This window comes from Macaca nemestrina, chromosome 12, assembly GCF_043159975.1.
Source record: "Macaca nemestrina isolate mMacNem1 chromosome 12, mMacNem.hap1, whole genome shotgun sequence".
Lineage (NCBI taxonomy): Eukaryota > Metazoa > Chordata > Mammalia > Primates > Cercopithecidae > Macaca > Macaca nemestrina.
In genome coordinates this window covers 38,440,048-38,458,032 of record NC_092136.1, presented here as the reverse complement: position 1 = coordinate 38,458,032, position 17,985 = coordinate 38,440,048, and the positions used below count along the sequence as shown (strand labels likewise).

At 39.7% G+C, this 17,985-nt stretch overlaps 1 protein-coding gene, 1 long non-coding RNA gene and 1 pseudogene across 5 annotated transcripts in view; 1 reads left to right on the top strand and 2 right to left on the bottom strand.

The window, feature by feature from the left end:
* Positions 1–17,985, bottom strand: part of LOC105463294 (uncharacterized) — a 444,863-nt gene that overhangs the window by 263,085 nt on the left and 163,793 nt on the right. The window contains exon 4 of the long non-coding RNA XR_003013881.2: positions 5,005–5,124. This is a non-coding gene — a long non-coding RNA (uncharacterized lncRNA). The remainder of the gene's footprint in view (positions 1–5,004; positions 5,125–17,985) is intronic.
* The window catches only part of LOC105463293 (gamma-butyrobetaine hydroxylase 1), a 91,958-nt gene continuing 74,577 nt past the window's right edge, over positions 605–17,985 (top strand). The window contains exons 1-2 of one of the 4 annotated variants that reach the window (XM_011710322.2): positions 605–793; positions 16,648–16,901. In XM_011710322.2, coding sequence (XP_011708624.1) covers positions 16,683–16,901 — 219 coding nt within the window. In that variant the 5' untranslated portion in view covers positions 605–793; positions 16,648–16,682. Of the gene's footprint in view, positions 794–959; positions 1,225–8,051; positions 8,067–16,644; positions 16,902–17,985 lie in introns of those variants that run through there. The other 3 variants (XM_011710319.2, XM_071074954.1, XM_071074955.1) reach the window with 3 other exon arrangements.
* On the bottom strand, positions 7,896–9,190 carry LOC105463292 (ETS domain-containing protein Elk-1 pseudogene; annotated as a pseudogene).

Sequence of the window (17,985 nt, the reverse complement as noted above, 5' to 3'; positions counted from 1 at the left end):
TGGAAGGGGAGATTTCCCATAAAGGAGGCCACCAGAGAGTTGGGCTGCATTTTCTTTCTCTGTGGTTACCTCTTATTCTTTTTTCATTGAGTCTCACTCACAGCCCTGTAAATCCTTCGGGCAAGAAGCAACAAGTTGCAGGCTTCTTCTACATCTGCCTAGGAAGCGGGTGTTAGGTGGGAGGAGGGCAGAGGACTCATGCATCTCTCACCTGGACCTTAATTTCCACCTGCAGACTTTCTTTTAATGTAATCTAGACTCTGTTAGGACCTAGCACCTGAGACCAGTCCAACAATCGCTCCCCCTGCACTGGGCACTCTCCAAGAGTATGCCTGGCAGTCAGGCTCTGAATCCTGGCATGCTGCCTATTCTGGCCTTTCCCTTTTGTTGCCCTAAGGGCTGTGTGTTGTGAATCAAACCACTGGCAACGAAGTACCTTCAAAAGAGCCCCAAGCTCTCTGGCAATTACTGTGTATTCCAGCCAAAACTGCAGAGAAAGGAGGGCATCAAGCTTAGGGGGCCAATCCCTGTCTTTCTACCAGTCCCTTATAACAACTCAAGCTCCATTTAAAGAGGCTCATATTGGAATACTCTGTTGACAAGTAGATACCACTTCACCTCTGCTAGGGTGAGTGCTGGTAGCTCCTCCCTGTTAAATGCACATCTCAATGCCTCTGCCCTAAGTGAGTTGTGCAATAAATTAGCTGTCACACTGAACAGGTGGGAAAGAAGTGAACTGCTTGTTCACTTGCTGCCGTTGCCACTGCTGGTCCAGAAATAGAAGATAAGACAGGTGAGAACTGCTTTTCCTTCTATCAAGAAAGATTCTAAACTGAGGCAATGCTTTGCATTGAGTTCTGGGGTTTTGTGGTTTTGGGAACCAGCAGTAGTCAAAGTATTTTCTCTTGGTAACTCCTTAGGCCATAAAGGCTCTTTTCTTTTTTAAATAAAACAAAACAGCACAAAAAAACAAAGACAAAAATACCTTCAAGCTCCCTTCAGTAGTTGCTACACCTTCAGATTGAGACACCCTTCCTTATTTGCAAACCTCAGCTGTGTCCAGGGGCAGGGCCACAGTGAAACTGCCAGGAGCAAAAAGGCTTCCAAGAAAAAGTACCACATCAGACTGGAAAGTGGGGACAGATCAATCCTGGGATATGACGGGCATCAGAAGGCTCCCTCTCCAAAGGACTTAAGAACCAAACCTGACAGTTTCTGTACTTGGTAAGTTTTGTGTGGTTTGCTGTGTAAAGCATATCTGAGAACAGGTATTATTCAGCTCAACTTCCTTTTCTCCTTATTGGGAGGGTTTGTGAATTCAAGTCTGTGGACTGAGGTGGTGGGGAGCATCCAATTAGAACTCTAGTCACATGTAGCTCACAGCCATGTGGGCTGTGCTGGGGATGGTCGATCAAGCATTTGGAATAGACTTGGTTTTTGGAATGCAGTGGATCTGATTGCTTCTTGGCAGCTTCTCTTTCCCAATTACGTTTGGCTTAGTCTGATAGTCAAATTACTTTGCAATCCCTAAGCTGATCCAGAAAGTATACAGAGGAGACAGAGAGAACGCTGTCTAAAAGGAGACTGGGGATGGGGGAAGGAGGATTCTGGTTGGATTTTCACAATGTTCCCTGAATAATCCACAACCCATCCCAAAGAATGGTGACTGCATGTGATACCCTGGCTTTTTGTTAACATGCCTCTTTAAAATGTTGGCCAATTAAAGCCATTGTGCACATTTTCAATTGTTTTGTTCCCTTAATGAAACTCAAGAATGTATATTACAGGTATGGATTTGATTAAAAATGTAAGGTTTCTCATAATGAATGTATGTTCTGGTTCAAATAATTTAGGAGTTTCCTAAAATCTAAACCCAGTACTTTCCATTGCATCAGAAAACAAAACCTTGATAATTTGAGTTCCAATCTGAATATGGTGATTCCACTGAAGTGAAGCTAATGTTTTCCTTTGTATAATTTACAAATGAATTGTTCGCATGAAATTTAATGCAAGCAGAATTGTGAACCTATTTTGGAGAATGGACTGGTTTTTCTAATGGCGTTATTTTTGTTGTTATAGTTGCTGAGATAGGGTCTTGGTCTGTCATCCAGGCTGGAATGTAATGATGCAATCACAGCTAACTGTAACCTCAAACTCTTGGGTTCAAGCGATCCTGCTGTCTTAACCTCCCAAGTAACTCAGAGTACAGATATGCACCACCATGCCTGCCTTTTTTTTTTTTTTTTTTTTTTCCTAGATGTGGGGGAGTCTCATCATGTTGTCCAGGCCGGTCTCAAATTCCTGTTCTCAAACAATCCTTCTGCTCCAGCCTCCCTAAGTGCTGGGATTATAGGCCACTGCACCTGGCCTCTAATCGCTTTATAGAATTCATTATTCACATGAGAATATATTCACAAATTGTTCAGTATCTCAGCCACCTATTAAACTAAGTTTAAAAATAATAATAATGACCATTTTACAATTTTAAAAAGACTTCAAGTTGAAGAGCCTTAGGTAGCAGGTATCTTGAGTAGAGTATGTATGTATTTAAATGATGTTAAAGAGAGGCACTACAAATATTGTCTGGTCAAATTCCATCTTACCAAGTAAAAATTAATTGATTTTATTATTTAAAGGTTGAAATATAAAATAATAACAATATACTTAAACCTCCATGGTGTAATGTCTAGAAAACTTCTTGCCCTCTCTCTCCAAAGCTGAAATGTCAAATGGTGAGGTTAATTAACACACAACAATCTTGAAGGTTAGCTACTAATTTTTTTTTAATTATACTTTAAGTGCTGGGGTACCTGTGCGGAATGTGCATGTTTGTTACATAGGTATACACATGCCGTGGTGGTTTGCTGCACCTATCAACCCGTCATCTACATTAGGCATTTCTCCTAATGCTATCCCTCCGTGCTCCCCCTACTCCATGACAGGCCCCAGTGTGTTATGTTCCCCTCCTTGTGCCCATGTGTTCTCATTGTTCAACTCCCATTTATGAGTGAGAGCATGTGGTATTTGGTTTTCTGTTCTTGTGATAGTTTGCTGAGAATGATGGTTTCCAGTGTCATCCATGTCCCTGCAAAGGACATGAACTCATCCTTTTTTATGGCTGCATAGTATTCCATAGGGTGTGCCACATTTTCTTTATCCAGTCTATCACTGATGAGCATTTGGGTTGGTTCCAAGTCTTTGCTATTGTGAACAGTGCTGCAATAAACATACATGTGCATCTGTCTTTATAGTAGATTGATTTATAATCCTTTGGGTATATACCCAGTAATGGGATGGCTTGGTCAAATGATATTTCTGGTTCTAGATCCTAGAGGAATTGCCACACTGTCTTCCACAATGCTTGAACTCATTTACACTCCCACCAACAGTGTAAAAGTGTTCCTATTTCTCCACATCCTCTCCAGCATCTATTGTTTCCTGAGTTTTTCATGATCACCATTCCTGGCATGAGATGGTATCTCATTGTGGTTTTGATTTGCATTTCTCTAATGACCAGTGACGATGAGCTTTTTTTCATATATATATTGGCTGCATAAACGTCTTCTTTTGAAAAGTGTCTGTTCATATCCTTTGCCCACTTTTTGATGGCATTGTTTATTTCTTGTAAATTTGTTGAAGTTCTTTGTAGATTCTGGATATTAGCCCTTTGTCAAATGGATAGATGGCAAAAATTTTCTCCCATTCTGTAGGCTGCCTGTTCACTCTAATTATAGTTTCTTTTGCTGTGCAGAAGCTCTTTAGTTTAATTAGATCCCATTTGTCAATTTTGACTTTTGTTGCCATTGCTTTTGGCGTTTTAGTCATGAAGTCTTGGTCCATGCCTATGTCCTGAATGATATTGCCTAGGTTTACTTCTAGGGTTTTTATGGTTTTAGGTCTTGCATTTAAGTCTTTAATCCATCTTTAGTTAATTTTTGGATAAGGTGTAAGGAATGGATCCAGTTTCAGCTTTCTGCACATGGCTGCATATGGAATATGTGCCACAATAGCAAAGACTTGGAACCAAATGTCCATCAGTGACAGGCTGGATTAAGAAAATGTGGCACATGTATACCATACACTATGCAGCCATAAAAAAGGATGAGTTCATGTCCTCTGTAGGGATACTGATGCAGCTAGAAACTATCATTCTCAGCAAACTATCACAAGAACAGAAAACCAAACACCACATGTTCTCACTCATAGGTGGGAATTGAACGAAGAGAACAACTGGACACAGGAAGGGGAACATCACACACTGGGGCCTGTCGTGGGGTGGGGGTACGGGGGAGGGATAGCATTAGGAGATACACCTAATGTAAATGATGAGTTAATGGGTGCAGCACACCAACATGGCACATGTATACATATGTAACAAACCTGCATGTACATGTATCCTAGAACTTAAAGTATAATAAATAAATAAATAAATAAGAAAAATAAGTATAAAATAAGAAAATTTGTTTTGCAGGTGTTATTTAGTTTGCCAAAGAAATCTCACTGATAAAAATTCATCCTGTATAGCTAGGAGCATCTACATTTTTCTTTACTTCAGAGAAACACAGTAGCTTATCATCTAACTAAATTGCCATGGTGCTTCAACTGAGCTCAATTCTAACAAGTCAAGATGGTTAAATTACAAAAACAGATTTCAACAAATCATGTTAACATACAAGCTATAATTTTCAGAAAGTATTTGCTTTTAAATACTGATGATCTGTGATTTTTTTTATTTTTTTTAATTTTCATCACATTTGTCCCAGTAGGCCTTTAAATAATCCAGAAAAAGTTAAAGTGGGAACTTATTTTCCCATTTTGCCCTGCTTTTGTTTTGATGACCTTTCACATTTATCATAAATTTAAGAAACGGATTGTGAAGAGAAGGAATGATCCACCAAGTTTCTACAGAGATACCTAAGTAATTTAACATGAGCAACACCGAAGTCTTTCTAGTTCTTCCACATTCTCCCATGTGCCTTGGGCACCCTCCAATCAGACACTAACCTGACATCACCTCTCTTGGAACACCTTTCTCAGGACATCCATTTGGCAAAATGGGTTGGAGATAATGTTCTCAGGTTCCCCTAATGATTGGAAATGTGCTTCTTCCTCTCTCATTCAAACCTAGTAGAAGAAAAAAATAAAAGATGGAAAGCTCAAAAGAGCAGTCTGAAATGTAATTGATGTTTCTTGGCACAGATGTCTATAGGAGTGGTCAGTCACTTCAATAGTTGGTGTGACATGGGCACAACACCATCTTTAAGCAGAGGAACAATGTTCCTCATGGTAGAAAATGAATCCCTGGACTGAGTATTCATTAAGTATTAGTGTTTCACATTTCAAGTTATATCAAAATACTTTCAGCCAAAAAATTTTCAAACACATGAATGAGTATATTTTTTAAATGCATTGAGTTTAATATATATATGAGCACACAAAGAACTTCATAAAAATAAATAAGAATAATTTTTAAATGGTCTTATTCCTACAAGAACTTAAGATAAATCATCTGTGTGCTGGTATTTCCTAGCCTCTTTCTACTTCTGTTTTGTTAGTAATTACAGTAGATTTTTTTTCTTTGGCTTGAAATGAGGATTCAATGAGTTATTATATAAAAGAACTTCAAACACTGAGTGGCATAAAGAAAGCATTCAAAAAATGTAAACTATCATTACTTTTTACTACCACTGCTACCTCTACTACTATTACTACTCTTGTAATCTTACTGTCAATACAATTAAAACTAATAATCTTTTTTCACTTTATGTTGTTATTTTTCCTGTTTTATAGAGGTAAATTGACAACTAAAAGTTGTAAACATAATGGTCAATGTGATGCTTATGTATACATTGTGAAATAATTCCCACAATCAAACTAATTAATATATTCATAACTTTACGTAGTTATCATTGTATGTTGGGGGGCAAGAATGCTTGAGATTACTCTTTCAGCAAATTTCAAGTACACAAGACAGTATTATTAACTATAGTCACTATGTTGTACATTGGATCTCCAGAACTTATTTATCCTGAATAAGTAGTACGCTTTGACCAACATATCCCCATTTCTCCCACCTCCCAGCCCCTGGCACCCACTGTTCTGCTCATGACTTCTATGAGTCTGGCAATTTTAGATTCCTGTATAAGTGAGATCATATTGCACTTGTCTTTCTGTGCCTGACTTATTTCACTTAGCATAATGCCCTTCGAGTTGATCTGTGTTACCAAAAATGACAGAATTTTCCTTCCCTTTTAGGGCTGAATAATATTCAGCGGTGTGTGTGTGTATGTGTGTGTGTGTGTGTGTGTGTGTGTGTGTGTGTAGACAGATGATAGATAGATAGATAGACAGATAGATAGATAGATAGATATGGGTTTAGATATATACCACATTTTTAATCCACTCATCTATCAATGGACATTTAGTTGTTTCCATATTTTGGCTGTTCTGAATAATGCTGCTATGAACATGAGAATGCAAATATCTCATTGACATACTGATTTCATTTCCTTTGCCTATATGGCCAGTAATGATACTGCTGGAATGGTAATTCTATATGTTATTTGGGGGAAAACCTCCATACTGTTTTCTTTTTTTTCACTTTGAAAAATATATATTTACAGGAACAATTCCCCATTCTCTGGGACTCTTTAGGGGAAAAAAAGGTCCACTTTGGGGAAGTAAAACAAACAGTAGAGATGAGTGTAGCACCGTCCCCCAAATCACCAACTCCCAGGTCCGGAGGCCTGGGCTGGGCCAGCGCTAACAGGTGAGCCCAGGAGTCTTTTGAACCCACTCTCTCTTGCCTAGAATAGAGACACGACAGGCTTTATGTTCCCCATTCCTCCCTCCCAACTCCAGGGACATTGAAAGGGTCTTTTGTACCCTCCCGCAGGTAATTGGGGGGCTGGGAGGGAGGGAACTGAAAATACACGTTTGGTATCAAAAATAAACACTTCGAGGAGGGAGGCGGCAGGAAGATTCCCCCCCAAATCCCTTCCTTCCCACCCACCCCACCAAATATAGGAAGAGATGACTCCCTCTCCCCTATTGAAAAGCCCCATTTAAAAATAGATTATACTATCAAAATGGCAGCGGGGGAGAGACAGGGAGACCTGGAGTACTGGCTGAAGGGGCCCCCCAGATGGGGACCACCCCCCAAAAAAACCCTCCATTGGGAGGAAACAGGCAGGACCCCAGGGAGGTTGGCAGACAAAGGAATGGCTTTTCAGGGGAAAGAAGAACAAAAGTGACATTCCTCCCTGGCCAAAGTTGGTTGAAAAAGGATAAGCTGTCTGAGAGAAAGGCTGGGGAGGTGGAAATTTCTATTCCAAGGGTGTGATTCTTCCTTGGCCAAGACTCCCAACCCATTAAACGGTACAAATTCTTCCTGGACCCCTGAGTATGGCCAGGAATAATAAAACAAACTAACTCTTCTACTCACATCTGAAAATGGAGACAAGGCTCCCTTATCTCCCCAAGGGCAGGCTGAGAAATAAAGAAAGAAACTTCGTTCTCAAGCCAGACCCCGATTGTCTTGTCTTGGGGAAAAAAAGCGGGGAGGTGGGGGAGATGTCCTAACCACCCTAAAAGGTTAGGTCAGGCTCCTCCCAGTGGCCTTCAAAAAATAAATAAATAAACTGTCCCTACCATTGATGTAGGAGACGTGTAAGGGCGACCACTGGGGGACTGACAGAAAACAGAGAAGTTGTGGAAGCTGTGTGTTTTCTGTGGAGGAGATAATGAGAATTACTCCTGAGAGTAATTCTTCTCAAGGATCCCCACCCCACCACAATCACAGAATGAGTCTTTCAGTTGAACTATGTTTCTCCTTGAGATGGCTGGCTGGACAGAGCATGATGGAGTGACCCCAGAAGGCGGCGGGGGGGTGGTGGTGGTGGTGGTGGTAGTCATGGCTTCCGGGGCCCTGGGGAGAGCACCACGGGGGTCGAGAGGCCGTCCACGCTGATGGAAAGGATATGTACCTGGGCGCTGCCACTGGTGGGAAACTGGAAGGAGAGCTTGGCCGGGCTACGGGGCGCAATGGGACTCAGGGTGCTCCAGAGGTGAATGCTGAGAGGCAGCGAGCTGGGTGTCAGCAGCACTGGGGTCAATGTATGCATAGGAAGTAGGGACGGAGTTAGCGCCGGCCCAGGCACCTGGAGGCCGGAGCCAGTTCCCGATCCTGGGGTCCGTTCGGGTCCTGGCCCACCTAGCAGGCTCGGGCTGAGTGGAAGCTCTAGGTCCTGGGGCTTCCGGCCCTTCTGCGGCTGGGAGATCTCAGGGCTGGAAGCCGCGGGGCCGCCCGCCTGCTTTGCGGTGTCCATAACGACCGCCGGCAGCCGAGCTGGCACGCCCTCCTGTGGAGGGATTTCTGGCTCGGCCTTAGTAGTTTCCGGCACAAACCCTCCCTCCCCGGCAACTTCCAACTCTTCCTTGGGCCCTTCCACTTTCACTTCCGGGGGCAAAGCCCGGCCCAAACCTGGCTCCACATTCAGCTCTTCCGATTTCAGGTTTGGGGCCTCGGGCGGGGTCAGGATGGTCTGCAGAGGCAAGCCGGCCTCCTCAGCCTCCAGGCAAAAGGGGCTTGGACTGGTGCTCCTGCTCCCCGAGGGGGTGCTGCTGCTCCTGCAGGAGCTGCGTTAGGGAGCATCACAGCCGGCCGAGGATGAGGGGGTGGCTGTGGCTGCAGAGACTGGATGGTGAAGGTGGAATAGAGGCCCGAGCCCATGTACTCGTTCCGGCGGCTATGTGCCAAACCGCTCGGGCCTGCCCTTCCTGCATCCTTGGGTGTGCCTGGCTTTCCAGAGGCAGTGTCCCCTGGGGCGGCATGTACAGCAGCAAGGGCCGCATTTGGCATGGCGGAGGTAACAGACACCTCTGACTGGGGCGCGCAGTCCTCAGTGGAGCACCCTGCGACCTCAGGATGGGACACAAACTTGTAAACGAACTTCTGGCCGCTCACTTTGCGGATGATATTCTTGTCATAGTAGTACCGCAAGGCCCGGCTGAGCTTGTCGTAATTCATGTTGGTCTTGTTCTTGCGTAGCCCCCACAGCCGGGCCACCTCCTCTGCATCCACCAGCTTGAATTCACCACCATCCCGTGAAGTCCAGTAGATGATGTGGCCATTGCCTTGCTGTCTGAGCAGCTGCAGCAGAAACTGCCACAGCGTCACAGATGGGTCCATCACTGGGGGAGTGCTCACGCCATCCCAGGGGTACCTGTGTGTAGCGTGGCGGTGGCATTGGCAATGTTGGCAGCTCCGGGGGGCTGGGGCTCCATACGCGGCCCCACCGCCCCCCAGGCCTGGGTTCCGAGGAGGCGGTGGCGGTGGCGGTGGCGGTGGCGGTGGTGGTGGTGGTGGCGGTGGCGGCCGCGGCAGACCTAGAAGCCCCATACTGTTTTCTATAATGGCTAAAATAATTTACATTCCCATTAACGGTGTACAAGGGTTTTCTTTTCTCCATATTCTCACCAAGACGTATCTTTTGTCTTTTTGATTACAGTCATTGTAACAGGTGTGAGATGATATCTCATGAGGTGGTTTTGGTTTGCATTTACCTGATGATAATTGATAGCATTTTTATATACTTGCTGGCCATTTATATGTCTTCTTTAGATAAACATCTATTCCTTTTCTTTACCTATTTTTAAAATTTTTCTTTTATTGTTTTAGAGGTAGAGACTTTCTGTGTTGGCCTGGTTGGCCTCAAACTCCTGAGTTCAAGCAGTCCTCCTACCTCAACCCCTCAAATAGCTGGGATTACAGGCATGTACCACTGCACCCAGCTGCCCATTTTTTAATTGAGTAGTTCGTTTTCTTGCTATTGAGTTGTTTGAATTCCTCATATATTTTGGATTAACCCCTTATCAGATGTATGGGCCCTGCTGTGGCTTACAGAAGAGTCAGCATGGTTCCATTTGAAAGTGACTTTAGCTTATTGAATGACATAGGATGATTGCTTAACTTACTTGATTAAAATAAGTAAAAACATAGATGGTCCTCAGATGGATACTTTAGAAATATTTTTTCTCATTTTTTAGGCTGTCTCCTTACTTGCTTTATTATTTCCTTTGCTGTGCAGGGATTTAATTCAATACCATCTTATTTGTTTATTTTTGCTTTTGTTGCCTGTTCATCTGGGTTCCTATCCAAAAAAATCCATGCCCAGACAAATGTCATGGAGTTTTCCCATATGTTTTCTTCTAATAGTTTTAAAGTTTCATATTTTATGTTTAAGTTTCTAATCCATTTTGAGTTGATTTTTATGTATGATGTGAGATGAGGGTCCAGTTTTATACTTCTTCATCTGGATATTTAGTAACACTCCTCCATTTGTTGAAGAGACTGTCTTTTCCCCATTTAGTGTTCTTGGGATCTTTGTGACAGATTAATTGACCTTAAATGCACAAATTTGTTTCTAGGCTATTACTTTCTATTGATTTATATGTATTTTTTATTCCAATACCATGCTGTTTTGATTATTATAGTTTTGTAGGCTATTTTGGGATCTGATAATGTGATAGTTCCAACTCTGTTTTTCCTTCTCAAGACTGCTTTGGCCACTCAGATTTTTTGTGGTTCCATATATATTTTAGAGTGCTTTTTAAAATTTATTTGATAAATGTCATTGGAGTTTTGATAGTAATTGCACTGAATCTGTAGATGACTTTGGTAGTATGGATATTTTACTGATATTAATAATTCAAATCCAAGAACACAGAGTATTGTTCCACTTACCTGTGTCTCATTTAATTTTTTTTGTCATTGTCTTATAGTTTTCAGTGTATAGATCTTTTACTCCTTGGCTAGATGTAATCCTAAGTATTTTTAGTGATCCTGGAAATTGAATTGTTTTATTGATACCTTTTTCAGAATGTTAGTTGTTATTATACCTAAACGCTACGAATATTTGTATGTTGATTTTGTATCCTGCAACATTACTAAATTTATTAGTTCTAAAAAAATTTTTCTGTAGTCTTTAGAGTTTTCTGTGTATAAGATCATGTTATCAGAAAACAAGGACAATTTTACTTCTACCTTTCAGATTTGGATGCCTTTCATTTCTTTTTCTTGCCTAATTGTTCTGGCTAGGACTTCCAGTACTATAACATTAGAAGTGGTTAGAGTGGGCATTCTTGTCTTGTTCCCAAACTTAGAGGAAAAGTTCTCAACTTTTCGTCAGTGAATATGATGTTAGCTGTGGGCTTGGCACAGATGGCATTTATTATGTTGAGATACATTCCCTCTATACATCGTTGTTGATAATTATTATCATAAAAGGATGTTAAATTTTATCAAATGCTGCTTCTGCATCTATTGAAATGACCACCTAATTTTTATCCTGAATTCTGCTAATTGTTGTGTCATATTTACTGATTTGTGTGTGTCGAACCATCTTTGCATCCCAGAGATAAATCCCACTTGATTATACTGTATTTTCCTTTTAATGTGTATTGAATTCTTTTTGCTAGTATTTTGTTAAAGATTTTGCATCTATGTTCACCAGGAATATTGGTCTGTAATATTCTATTCTTTCAGTGTTCCAGTCTGCCTTTGGTTTGAGGGTATTGCTGGCCTCATAAAATGAGTTTGGAAGTATTACCTCTCTGTCAATTTTTGGGGAAAGTTTAAGTAGAATTTATGTTCATTCTTCTTTAATGTTTGGTGGAATTCACTGGTGAAGCCATCAGGTCCTGGAGTTTCCATGGTTGGAAAGTTTTTGATTACTGACTTAATCTTCATACTTATTGTTCTGTTCAGATTTTCTATTCATGATTCAGTCGTGGTAGGTTGTACATTTCTAGGAATGAATTCATTTCTTCTAGATTATTCAATCATTGGCATATAACTGTTCATAGTAGTCTCTTACGAGCTTTTGTATTTCTGTGGCATCAGCTGTAATGTCTCCTCTTTCATTTCTGATTTTGAGTCTTCTCTCTGTTTCTTAGGTTAGTTAATGGTTTGTCGATTCTACCTTTCAAAAAAGTTTTAATTTTTTCTTATCTCTATTTCATTTATTTCTCCTCTAATCTTTTTTATTTCCTTCCTTCTGATAACTTAGGGATTAGTGTGTTCTTTTATCTAGTTCCTTGAAGTGTAAAGCTAGATTGCTTATTTAAGATCTTTTTTTATATTTTATGAAGGCATTTATCACTATTAACTTCCCTCTTCAAACTACTTTTACTGCATCTCAAAAGTTTGTTACGATGTGTGCTATTTTTGTTTGTCTCAAAATATTTTTAATTTCTCTTTTGATTTTTTCCTTGACCCATTTGTTGTTCAGGAGTTTGTTGTTTTGTGAAAACTGAAAATTCACAGGAGTTTTTCAGTTTTTCCCCTGGTATTAATTTGAAGACAAAGTCATTATCTTTCATAAAATGATATTTCATATAATAGCCAAGAGAATAATAAAACTTTTTGTGAGAACATAAACTGCAGGCAATTTAAAGTATATCTTTGGAACATAGTTTACATGTATCCTCCCATATATGTTTTTACTCCCAAGTTCTCATTTCTTCTAGACTAAATTTTTATGACAGCTCCATATGATGTATCTGATTTTAGCCCTTTAACCTTCTTTCAATATACCATACACACTGTCATCAACTTCATTGTCAAATCTGCTACCTGAAAAAAATATATAAAAATTCCCTTTCATAATAGAATGAAACCCAAACTCCTTATCTTGCTATGCATGGTGCTTCATGATCTGGCGTCAACATGCCTTTTAATCTCTCTCAACCACCATTTCCCCTTATAGCCTTTTGTCCCAGCCAAACAACATGTTTTCTTTTTTTTTTTTTTTTTTTTTTTTTTTGGAGATTTATTTATTTATTTATTTTTATTTATTTTTTTTAATTATTATTATACTTTAAGTTCTAGGGTACATGTGCATAACGTGCAGGTTTGTTACATATGTATACTTGTGCCATGTTGCTGTGCTGCACCCATCAACTCGTCAGCACCCATCAACTCGTCATTTACATCAGGTATAACTCCCACTGCAATCCCTCCCCCCTCCCCCCTCCCCGTGATAGGCCCCAGTGTGTGATGTTCCCCTTCCCGAGTCCAAGTGATCTCATTGTTCAGTTCCCACCTATGAGTGAGAACATGCGGTGTTTGGTTTTCTGTTCTTGTGATAGTTTGCTAAGAATGATGGTTTCCAGCTGCATCCATGTTCCTACAAAGGACACAAACTCATCCTTTTTGATGGCTGCATAGTATTCCATGGTGTATATGTGCCACATTTTCTTAATCCAATCTGTCACTGATGGACATTTGGGTTGATTCCAAGTCTTTGCTATTGTGAATAGTGCCGTAATAAATATACATGTGCATGTGTCTTTATAGCAGCATAATTTATAATCCTTTGGGTATATACCCAGTAATGGGATGGCTGGGTCATATGGTACTTCTAGTTCTAGATCCTTGAGGAATCGCCATACTGTTTTCCATAATGGTTGAACTAGTTTACAATCCCACCAACAGTGTAAAAGTGTTCCTATTTCTCCACATCCTCTCCAGCACCTGTTGTTTCCTGACTTTTTAATGATTGCCATTCTAACTGGTGTGAGATGGTATCTCATTGTGGTTTTGATTTGCATTTCTCTGATGGCCAGTGATGATGAGCATTTTTTCATGTGTCTGTTGGCTGTATGAATGTCTTCTTTTGAGAAATGTCTGTTCATATCCTTTGCCCACTTTTTGATGGGGCTGTTTGTTTTTTTCTTGTAAATTTGTTTGAGTTCTTTGTAGGTTCTGGATATTAGCCCTTTGTCAGATGAGTAGATTGCAAAAATGTTCTCCCATTCTGTAGGTTGCCTGTTCACTCTGATGATAGTTTCTTTTGCTGTGCAGAAGCTCTTTAGTTTAATGAGATCCAAACAACATGTTTTCTACTGCTCAAACACTGTACTTTCATATCGTTGTTGTTGGCTCAGCCTGCACCTTAAACGTGGAATGACCTTTCATAAATCTTTCTTAAATCCAACTTATCTGTACCCAGATGAGCTAGCAAATAAAGGTTTAAATAAGTAAGGAATTTAATTTTTATCATGTAAAAAAGAGGTCCAGACATGACCATCTATTGCTGGTAAAGTGTTTTCACAGAACCCTGGGGAACTCTGACTTCTTTTAGATTTTATACTTATGCTTCTTGCCTCATGGTTCCAAAATTACTGCTTCACCTCCAATACTACATTCACATTCCAGAGAGGAAGTGGAAAAAATAAATAGGGAAAACAGCATATCACAGCAAGTCTTATCACCTTTTTAAAAATTTCCCTACACAGTAACTTCCAAATATATTTCATTGGGCATAATTATAACTAATCTTAGCTATAAAGAAAGCTGACAAAATATTTACTAGTCAGAAAATGTTGTACTAGTGAGGAAGGAAAATAAGGTGAAACCAATATGCATTCAGCAATGTTGGCCTTATTATTTGTTTGTTTTCATAATTATCTTTTCCTGGTTGTCTGGAACTTCAAAGTCATCTTTGTACCTTCTATTGCAGCATGCACTAAGAAGATACTTATTATATATTTGAGTAAGTTTAACTTTATAAATGACAAGGGAAAGAAAGCCATTTTCTGCATTTAAGCATGATTGTATTCCATTATAATGAAAGCATAAACTTAGATAACTTGATCAAGAATAAGCAAACTACTGCCTGGGGGCAAAATGTGGCCTACATTGTTTTTGTGCACACCATGAACTAAGAATAGCTGATACATTCTTATAGTGTTTTAAAAAATAAAAACAGGAATATGCAGCAGGGACTGTATATAAACTGCAAAGCCTAAAAGATGTGGCATCTGGCATTTTACAGAACATATTTGCCATCCCTTGATATAGGTTAACATGTACTACATTTCTTTTTTTTAGTGTTAAGGATTTAATTGTATTATTCCAGGGTCATTGAAGCCATCTTTGTCTTTTGAAACAATGTATGTGAGAAAACTTGCCAGCCAACCCTTTCTCTTGTCAGGAAACTCAAATGTCCTATACCCATTCCACAGAGAAACTGATGTTAGGACTTCTGTAATGATCCTCACTCAGACTTATGAGCTAAATTTTCAGGTTTGAAAGTACATCATAATTTTTGATGATTTTTAAGTAATAATGTTCTCCTATGACTATGCAAACTTTAAGAAAAAAATTATGGTTCTGAAGCAGAAATAAGCATGAGAACCAATTAATTGTATTTCACCCATGCAATTGTTGAAGAACTCTATAGGTGAGGCTAAAGCAATCTTTTTCCTATTGACTCTGCTCCATACCTTGACTAAATTATCCAAGCCAGTGATTTGAGGAAGCGTATGTGAAACCACCTTGAAGTATTTTACTTTCATGTTGTGCAAAGTATATTTTAAGTTATCTTAATGTTGCATAAAGTCTTCCTGTAATCTCAAGAAGCAGAGGGAGCAATTTTATCTTACTTGTCACTAAATCCCCCAGTGCCTATTGCAGTGCCTGGCAGGGAATTATAAGCTCTGTGTGTTTGTGCGTGCACACGTGTGCACGCATTGCTACCTCCCCTTCATCTCAAGGCAATGAAGTCTTGTTTCCATTATCACATGTCACCTTCTGTTAACGATGAGCAATTCATTACATGGAAGAAGTTAAGGAGTTCTACTTCTCACATATAAATTCTACTTTTCCTGTGTAAGTTCTACTTCATCCTTGTAAGTTTAGAGTACTGGAAAATAATATATGAAGAAAGTAAAATGTAGAACATTGGCATGGCTTCTGAAGGTCAAATATACAGTCACTAATGGAATCAGGATCAACACAGATGCTCAAGCATAATACCATGGTGTCTCTGTTTCACTAAATTTCCTCTCCTGTAAATAGTCCATGTCCTTAAATTTGCTGGATTTTTTAATAAAAAGTAAGTCATGTAATCCCACGTAATATGAAGGTATACACAAGTACTCCAAAAAGTTTCAGAATAAAGTAACTAAAGTAACAAGGCACACTCTATTGATATGTAGTAAAACAAAAAATCTCCAGAAACCAAACGAGTTTCTTGCAGAACCTAAGGACTTCTGTATTTCATTAAGAAAATGTATTGTAAAGGTAAAAAAGCAAATGATAGAACAGAAACAGCACAATATTCTGAATTATAGTGGCCTTTAAGTAAATAATAAGCATTAATATTCTCTTTATAAAAGCAAGTTTACTAATTTAGTATCATAAAAACATTTTTTTCAAAAGCCATGTCCAAGGGGGCGCCAGTTAAAATAGGACAGGGATGATTGTAACACTTTCAATTTGTGGAACATTTTTCTTCCTTAAACATTCCAGAGCTTTTATGCAAACATAATTATTAAAGTGCATATGTCATTGGTTCTGAACTTATTATCTGAATTTTCTGTGAGAAAAACAAGGAATTCTTTTCATTTGGATCCTGACTCAGCACTTATGTCTCATTTACTTTTAGTCACTGTGTTTCTGCTTACAGTATGTGAAATACTCTCACCAGAACAAAGGTCCCAGCGTCAATAAGTCAAATCCCAGACTCTGACAGCTGAGTGAATAGCAGAGGCCAGAGTCCACTTGAAGTGTTCACACTTCCAGAGACCAAGTTTAGATCTTATCTGCCTGAGAATCCTTTTAACACTGATTTGTCATAGCAGGTAGCTGACAGAATTTAATCCTGAAGACCGGAAACATGGCTTGTACCATCCAAAAGGCGGAAGCACTTGACGGGACTCGTCTGATGCAAATCCTCTGGCATGATGAGGAAGAGTCTCTCTACCCAGCTGTATGGTTGCGAGACAACTGCCCGTGCTCTGATTGCTACCTGGATTCTGCAAAAGCACGGAAACTTCTAGTTGAAGCTCTTGATGTGAACATTGGAATTAAAGGCTTGACATTTGACAGAAAAAAGGTAATTATCTCTAAATTATGTCTCCCTTCTTTCTCACGTTCAATAATGGGGCTAGTCAACAATAATTTAGATAAATCTTTTTTATTTGGTCACACATATATAACCACATATGGACCCAGGTTTGTATAGTACTTGGTGCAAATTAAGTACACTCAGTAAATGGAAGCTTCAGCTATTATTATTACTATTATCATTACTACTACTATTTTTAATAAAATTTGCAGTGTTACTTGTCACTCTTTCAATGAGTGGCAGCCTTGAAAACACAAACTGTCTACAATAAAAGTAATGCTTCTAAGCCTCAGTTTATTCATTTGCAAAAAGGAATACTAAAAGAACTTGCTCATAGAAATGTGAGGCATCACTGGGATAATATGGATAAAAATGTTTAACAGTGCCTGGCATACAGTAAACACTAAAAAAAAAAAAAAATGACATTAACTAATGTCTTTTAGTCAAATTAGTATGTAGAGATACAAGCCTTGCTCTTAGATTCCCAAAAGCACAGCTCTCAAAACTACAAACCAGAGGCAGCCACCATTCCATGTTTCTCTCTTCCAAATTTACTAGGATTCTTATTACGCTCCTGTCCACATCCCGACTTGAGGACTTTACTCCCAGATTTCACTGCTTGCTAACTAGATAGAAATGTTGTTTACTCTTACATTTCTCACCTGAAAAAAATGCGAACAATAGTAGTATCTTCCCCCTAGAGTTGTAAAGATTAAATGTGTTATGTCTATAGTACTTGTTATAAACACTCAAAATAGTGTTATTTTTATTATTGCTGTCGTCCTCCTTATCATCACTACTATTTTTGTTTTTCTTTTTTGAGATGGAATCTTGTTCTGTTGCCCAGGCCGGAATGCAGTAGGGCGATCTCGGCTCACTGCAACCTCCGCCTCCCGGGTTCAAGCAATTCTCCTGGCTTAGCCTCCCAAGTAGCCGGGATTACAGGCACGGGCCACCATGCCTGGCTAATTTTTGTATTTTTAGTAGAGACGGGGTTTCACCATGTTGGCCAGGCTGGTCTCAAACTCCTTACCTTGTGATCTGCCCACCTTGGCCTCCCAAAGTGGTGGGA